The following is a 7,753-nucleotide window of genomic DNA, read 5'->3' as shown; positions in this document are numbered from 1 at the left end:
GTGTTGTGGAGACGAGTGTCGGAGCCACAAACCTTTGTTATCATTCTTTGGTATTCTATTCTTAGCTAGCTTTCTGATGAAAATATTTCTTCTATTCTTTTAGTATAGTTTTAATGTAATATATATAATAAAATAATAAATCAAGCCTTCTGAAACATGGAGTCAGATCCTCGTCTCTTCCCTCATCCAAGAACCCCTGTGAACACGGTCACATGCATTGCTGCCCAGGCTGGGCACTCACCCTGTGTGCACGGGGCTGGCCACGGGGCTGATATTATCTGAGGTCTCCGTGGCTGGGCTGCTGGGGATCAGAGAGTCCTCATCGAACTCTTTGGAGGGCTGTGAAAGGCAGGGAAGAGACCTTGTGGGCAAAGGGTCCTGCCTGGGGGTGTTGAGCCTGCCCACCCTTACACAACCCTCACTGGACCATCCTGTACCACCGGGTCAGTGCCCGTTACCCACCACACACTTGAGCTCTGTGGTGCTGGGGGAGCCTGGGGGACGCCATGGCAGGCTGTGTCTCATGCTCACCTCCTGTGGGGACACCGAGGGTGCATGCAGCAGGCTGACTTGCTCAGCTTCTGTCTCCACAGGTCCTACCTGCTCAGTCTCCTCAGCTCTGGTCACCACAGTTTCAGGTGGGACGCAGGGGACCTGCAGGACAGCTGGAGACTCCACCCTGCCGGGAGAGGGGAGTGACAGCCATGGAAGTGGCGGGGACCCTCAGCCCCTGCCCATCCATCCCCACAGAGTCCTGCAGCCACTGGACAAAGGCAAATTAAGCAGCAGCCCCCTGTCCTGCTGCAGGAACAGCACTGAGCAGCTTTGCCTGCTGTGCCAGCTGGCGAGGGCTCAGTGATCTGTTCCTTGCCTGGAGTTTTTTGTGCCCCTTGCCCAGCACAAGGCTGGTCCTGTGCCCTGTCCCTGCTGCCTCCCCACCATGCAGTGTCTCTTACGTTTGCTCCAGTGTCGTTGTGGCCATGAACTCCAGTAGCTCTCTTTTGCCTTCCTGCTCTCTGAGATCAGGTGTCTTGGGCTTTGGTGCAACCAGCTCTTCCTCTGAAACCAAGAGTTGGCTCAGCAAGCAGAGGCAGATGGACAAAGGAACACAGACACCCAGCCCTTGCCAGGGCCCATCCCTGCTCCCACTGCTGCACACACACACACACACACACATTTGCCCCCTGGGTCTCAGCCAGACACAGGGAGGGCTTTGCTGCCTGCCAGAATGGCTCTGCTGGCAGAGCAGGACAGGGGGACAGGGGCTGTGGGGGCCACTGGGAAATGTGGCTGCTCACTAACCTCCTTCTCACAGCGCCAAACACAGGGCAGAGACTGCAGGGGATGCCTTGCACTTTCTCACAGCACCTAACACACTGCAGAGACTGGCACAGGGACATGGGCACCACTGGGGGATGTTAGGACTATTAGGAGGCCGCCCTAACACTACCCCTCACTGGAAGCTCAGAACTCTGCTAATACTGACCGCCGGCCCCATTAATACCTGCTAATTAGCTCATCAGGGTTTGGCTCTGACCAGTGCCCTGTGGGAGGGTGTCCTGCATTTCCTGCAGCAGACAGAGTGCCCCGGAGGTGGGGAGGGGACCACAGCAGCACAGAGACCCCTGAGCTCTCAGGTTGATCCCTGCTCTGGCCAGGATGGCGTGGGGCAGTTGTGGAGGGATTGTCACAGCACCAGGTTCCTCCACCTGCCACGGACGGGGCTCTGACAGGGGGTCAGGCTCCTCCTGAGTGGGAGGATGCCCGTTCATGCAGTCACACCACAGCAAGCAGCACGGACATGGGTTGGCAGGGCAGGATGGCAGGGCTGGCTCTGCAGAGCCCCAGAGCAGCAGCAAGGCTCAGCCGATGGACATGGCGTGCGGATGGTCAGTGGCCATGGGGTGAAATGGGCCATTGAGCTGGGGCGGGGGACACATTTCATACCCATTACTGTGACATGAGCAGTGCCTGCAAAGTAAGAAGAGGCAGAAGTGAGGTATTGGTGGGAGGGTGCAGGAGCAAACCAGCTGCAGCTGGGCTGGGAGCTGGGACCCTCCTTGCCTGAGCAAGGCACAGCGGGGGCTCTGCGTGCCCAGGGGCTCTCTGCACAGTCCCTGGGGCACGGGATCACAGAGATGTCCAGACATATCCCTCCTGCACAGTGCAGGGAAGCACCCAAGGCACGAGGTGCCACCTCAGGAGCCTGGTGGGCTTCCCTCCATCCTCTCTGCGAGACCTCAGCAGGGCCCACAGAGCTCCCTGGCCTGGGGGTGTCCCTGTTCCAGCAGGAACACCAGTGCCATCCCCTTGACACTGACCCAGCAGCGTGGCAGATCTCTGGGATGGTGGGACCCAACTCCCACCCCTCACCTTCATCCTCTGACACATCCAGAATCTCGTCTACAGTCTCTGGGAAGCTCATGCGGTGCTTGTCGCCAATGGACTGTGGGAGCAGAGCAGAGCAGGGTCAGAGGAAGCCTATAGGAATGTGACAAAACTGTCCTTTGTCCCCTTAAAAAGGAAATAAACCCAGAAGTTTCTCTCCTCAACTGGGTAAAAAGACATCTCATAGGACCTGGGGGAATTCACCTCAAACTTCAGGATAGCTAATTGGACAGGAGCCAAAAAGTCTTGTATAGGAATGTGCTCCCTGTTGATAGAGTGACAAAACCATCCTGTGTTCCCTCAAAAAGGAAATAAGTCCTCTCCTCAGTTAGGTGAAAAGACATCTCACGGAACCTTCACCTCAAACTTAAGGATAACTAATTGCACAGAAGCCAAAAAGTCTTGCCTGAGCAATTCACTAGAAAAAAGAAGAGAACAAAGAAACAAATTGCTTTTGTGAGGTGTTTTACCAAGAGCAAGAACCTCTTGCACCTGGCTTGGTTTTTCTCTGTAAAGAGTTTTGTAATTTTGCCTTTTATTAAAACCTTTTTGTTTCCAACACCGCCACAGAAGCCATCCTGCTGATTTTATGGCTTCTGAGGTAGCTGAGCTGTCTTGGGTGTGAAATAGATCTCCAAGAGCTTATGAGACCTGGCTGGAGGAGAATTATATTTGATGTATTCTTTAGTTACATCTCTTAGAAAGACTGTAACCTGTGTCCTTCCTTACTGGAGCCAAAGATGTCCTGGCACTGAGCTTTTTTTCTGTAAAGAGTTTTGTTATTTTGCCTTTTATTAAAACCTTTTTGTTTCCAACACTGCCACAGACCTTTTTGTTTCCCACCCCTGCCACAGAAGCCATCCTGCTGATTTTATGGCTTCTGAGGTAGCTGAGCTGTCTTGGGTGTGAAATAGATCTCCAATAGATCTCTTATGAGACCTGGCTGGAGGAGATTCCTATTTTGCTGCACAGCTGCCTGCAGCTGACTCCTTGCACTCGGGCTAAGCACCCAGCTGCAAACCTTTCCCTCCTCCACACCATCCTGGCACCCAGGGGCTCACCGGGATGTCGGTTTCCTCCGTGACAATCTTGAGCACGTCGGTGACAGAGATGTAGCCGAGGCGCTTCGCGATGGCCAAGGGAGTGGTGCCATTCTGTGCACAGATAAAGAGGGTCAGCAGCAGCCACGGGGCAGCTCAGGCAGCAGCCTGAGCTTGCCACAGAGTGGAGAGGCGCAGGGGAGCGTGGCACTCACTGTGCTGATCTCGTTGGGGGACGCGCCGTGCTTCAGCAGCAGCGTCACCACGTCCGTGTGGCCCTGCTGCGCTGCCTGGTGCAGGGGGGTGTAGCCCAGCTGCGGGGGAGGACAGAGCATGCTGCAGTCAGTTCTGGAAGGTGCTGCCCCAGAAATGCCCCCAGGCCTCTCACACACGGTGCTTCATGCCTGCAGCATGAGGACAGCTCCACTTCCCCATCAACCTGCGGGCTGCTGCCTGTGGCCGTGATATTTTCTGAAAAATCCCTTCGCCAGGATTTTTCTCCTGAGAAGCCTCAGAGGAAATGAAAAACAGTAATTGTCTGCTGCTGTGGAATGCAATAGGTGCCTCTTTGATTGGTCCATGTTGGTTGTTTCTAATTAATGGCCAATCACAGTCCGGCTGTCTCGGACTCTCTGAGAGTCACAAGCTTTTGTTATCATTCCTTTCTATTCCTTTCAAGCCTTCTGATGAAATCCTTTCTTCTATTCTTTTAGTATAGTTCTAATATATCATTTTCTTTTAATATAATATATATCATAAAATAATAAATCAGCCTTCTGAAACGTGGAGTCAAGATCCTCATCTCTTCCCTTGTTCTGGAACCCCTCTGAACACCACCACGTTTGCCCATTGCAGAATGGGTCCTTGGAGCTCGGGACACTCTGTACCTTAGTCTTGGCATTGACATCTGCTTGGTGCTGCAGCAAAAACTTCACCAGCTTGATGTTCCCATAATGGCTGGCCACGTGCAGTGGGGTGTAGCCCATCTGAAAGACAAGATCAGGTCTCTGTGTGCCCTCACACTGCTTACTGCCCTTCTGCCTTGGATATGCTCGTCCCACAGGCAAACCCCTGTGCATGAAGGACGAGGCACACATGTGGGGGCTCCCCAAAAGCCCAAGACCAAAGCACAGGGCTCCAAACCATGCTGTACCTGTGGGTACAGAGGTGAGCTATAGGAGCAGGCAAGAATCACCCCTCCAGAGAAGTGGGGGGAAGAGGAGGAAAAGTGCCCAGGACACAGAGGGCAAACTGGTAAGGATGCCTGCTAGAAGGGAGTCTCTTGCACAAAGAAAAAGAAAATAAATGCTCTTCCCCGAGCAGGCCTAGAGGTATTTCCCCCATGTGTTTCACCAAAGCCATGGTCAATGCACTACTTTACCCTGGTCACTGCATCCACTGTGACTCCATGTTTCACCAGGACATCAGCAACCAGCACATGCCCCTCTTGGGCCACGAGATGGAGAGGAGTCAGGCCACTCTGCAAAGAGAGGGGATCTCAGCACAGTGGCACTGCCATCACTGCAGCTCCAGACTCTCTGGGGTCTCCAGCCTGGCAAACTGACACAGTGCCCTGCTGCCCAAAGGCAGGGAGGCACAGGGGCTGCACCACCCTCCAGACTGCTGTTCTCTGCTGTTCTCTGCTGTTCTCTGCTGGCTGCTTTGCCTCCAGCCTGGCAGGATGCTCTGGTACAGCTTACCTTGTTGCCTAGGTTGCCGTTGGCTTGTTTGGAGAAAAGCAGAGCCACCATGTCGGCGTGGCCCTCCTGGGCAGCCAGGTGCAAGGGAGTGACTCCCTGCATGGACTCAGCGTTTGCAGAGGCCCCATACTGCAGCAGGCTGCTGGCCACTTCCATCTGGTTCTGCTTGGCAGCGATGTGCAGGGGCGTGTACCCATTCTGCGGGGAGAGAGAGGCTCATGGCAGCGCTCAGCCGTGCCAAGCAGAGCTGAAGGGACAGGAGGTGCCACCCTACCTCTCTGCAGGCCAGGTCTGCCCTTCCTGGCTGCCCCCAGAGCTCAGGGATGCCCTCCCCACATCATCTCTCTGACAGCAACCAGCCCTGATGCTGATGCCAAATCCCACTCACTCCTCAAGCCAAGTCAGCACAAGGGGGGGTCAAAGACCACCTGCTTCAGGTGTGACTGGTATGGCTTGTCCTGGAGTTCTCTACACATGAATTTCTGCAGCAGTGTGATGTCGCCCTGACTTTTTAAGATTTTCTAAGCCTTCTGATTTTTACATTCTTGTAACGAACTTTCTCACACACTTTCTGTAAATAACTCATTGTTTTGCATTCTTTTATGGAGGAGGAGAAATTTGATGGGCTGTTGGTTTGTCCAGTGTCATTGGAGAGGTGGCACTGTCACCCTCCAATCCACTGTCACTTTTGGAAATCTATAAATGTTAGAGTCAGAAAATAAACTTCAATTTTCTTCACCTTGAGAGCAGCAGTGTGTGCAATTGTGTTGTTTGGTGCCCTATAATGTCACAGACATCTTTTATGGAAAAATCCTTTCCTTAGGATTTTCCCTCCTGAGAAGCTGAGAGGCCTCAGAAACAAAATGTAAACAATGGTTATCTGCTGCTGTGGAATGCAACAGGTGGATCTGTGATTGGTCTCATGTGGTTGTTCCTAATTAATGGCCAATCACAGTCAGCTGGCTTGGACTCTCTGTCCAAGACAGAAACTTTTGTTATCATTCTTTGCTATTCTATTCTTAGTTAGCCTTCTGATGAAATCCTTTCTTCTATTCTTTTAGTATAGTTTTAATGTAATATATATCATAAAATAATAAATCAAGCCTTCTGAAACATGGAGTCAGATCCTCGTCTCCTCCCCAATCCAAGAACCCCTGTGAACACGGTCACACTATAACGACAGCGTGCACCCTCCTGGGGCAGACACAGGGACGAGCCTGGCTGAGCTGTGGAACTCCACTCCCAGCACACAGCATCAGCATTCAGGCAGAGACTGCAGGGCCCCGAGCCCTGCCTGTGCTGCCAGGCTGCAGGAGCAGAGCAGCTGGCAGCCACCCGCTGCCCGGGCTGACGTGCAGGCGGCCGCTGACACAGGCACGCCGGGGGCTGGCACCAGCACCTGCCCCGTGTCAGGAAAATTAACCCACAAACACCAGAGGTTTGTGTCCAGAAAGGAGACAGAGGAGCCTTTTTACTTTATTCCAATAAAGGCAGAGGCTATGGGGCATTCCCCTGGGGTCTCTCCAGTTTTTGAGGATGCAGCCTCCCTTTTTATCCCAATTTCCCGGCCACATTTCCCTTCTCTCTTTCCCCATTGGCTGAGGTACCTGACCATTTCTGAGGTACTTGAGAGGTTCAGACTTCCCAATCCATCTGATCCCAAAGATTTCCCTCTAATGACTAACTCTCCCTTTTAATTTTTAATTCTTACAGAATTTAGGGGGTTTTCCCCATTTTTGATGTACTTGAGAAGTTCAGACTTCCCGGAATGCCTGATCCCAAAGATTTCCCTCTAATGTATAACCCTCCCTTTTAGTTTTTAATTCTTATTGAATTTAGGGGTTTCCCCCATTGTTTCTTTCATCTCTCAATGTCTAATTTCATTTACCATCAAACCTAAAGTTTATTTTCAAAAGCAAATATCTTCTTCCATTCATCAATCAGTGGAATCCTTCCCATTGTTTCTTTTCTCTCCCAGTGCTGCTTTTATCCACCAGCAGACCCACAGCTTGTTTGCAAAGACAAATCCCCCATTCCTCTCACCGGCATGACTGCACAGGGGAGAGGGAAGTGCCAGATGGGCAGGGCTGGCACCAGCAGCCACTTGGCTGTTTTGAGGATGCAGCTTTTGCAAACAGCTCGGGAAGCAAGGCGCCTGCTGGTGGGCTCCGTGGGGAGATGATGCTCGCCATGCTCAGGCTCAGAGCTCTCACAAGCTTGTGGGTTTTCTGACTCACTGCTTCATAGCTGCATGCAAACATTTGCCTGTGCTTTCCCAAACTGCCAGACTGCAGCGCTGCTCTGCAGGACTTGCCATGGAAACACGGTCCCCACGCAGCAGCCAGCGTGCTGCTAGCGGGACCATCCCTGACACAGCCTATCTGCTGGAGCAGGACCACTGCCTGGCACCCTGCCTGCCCGCTCCACGTGCTCTGAGGACAGGCAGGCATCAGCGTGCCTCATGGAGAGAGCCTGGCGGTGGTCAGTCCCTCATGCATTCCCTGAGTGCCAGGGTTGAGGGGCAGTGCTGGCCCCAGGCTGGCAGGCACTGGACATCCCACATCCCCACATCCCACACCCCCACATCCCATATCCCCACATCCCCACTGTCGCAGACATCTTTTA

The 7,753-nt window shown here is 53.0% G+C and overlaps 1 protein-coding gene across 1 annotated transcript in view; it reads right to left on the bottom strand.

Moving 5' to 3' along the window:
* The window catches only part of ANK1 (ankyrin 1), a 44,371-nt gene that overhangs the window by 15,711 nt on the left and 20,907 nt on the right, over positions 1-7,753 (bottom strand). Inside the window, 9 exon segments of the mRNA XM_031063821.1 lie at positions 155-339; positions 532-679; positions 957-1,059; positions 2,374-2,446; positions 3,450-3,542; positions 3,644-3,742; positions 4,316-4,414; positions 4,810-4,908; positions 5,129-5,326. Of these exon segments, the coding sequence (XP_030919681.1) occupies positions 155-339; positions 532-679; positions 957-1,059; positions 2,374-2,446; positions 3,450-3,542; positions 3,644-3,742; positions 4,316-4,414; positions 4,810-4,908; positions 5,129-5,326 (1,097 nt within the window).

The sequence above is a fragment of the Geospiza fortis genome, unplaced genomic scaffold (assembly GCF_000277835.1).
Source record: "Geospiza fortis unplaced genomic scaffold, GeoFor_1.0 scaffold417, whole genome shotgun sequence".
Classification (NCBI taxonomy): Eukaryota; Metazoa; Chordata; class Aves; order Passeriformes; family Thraupidae; genus Geospiza; species Geospiza fortis.
The sequence above is the reverse complement of the archived record's forward strand: the minus strand, read 5'-3'. Positions and strand labels throughout refer to the sequence as shown.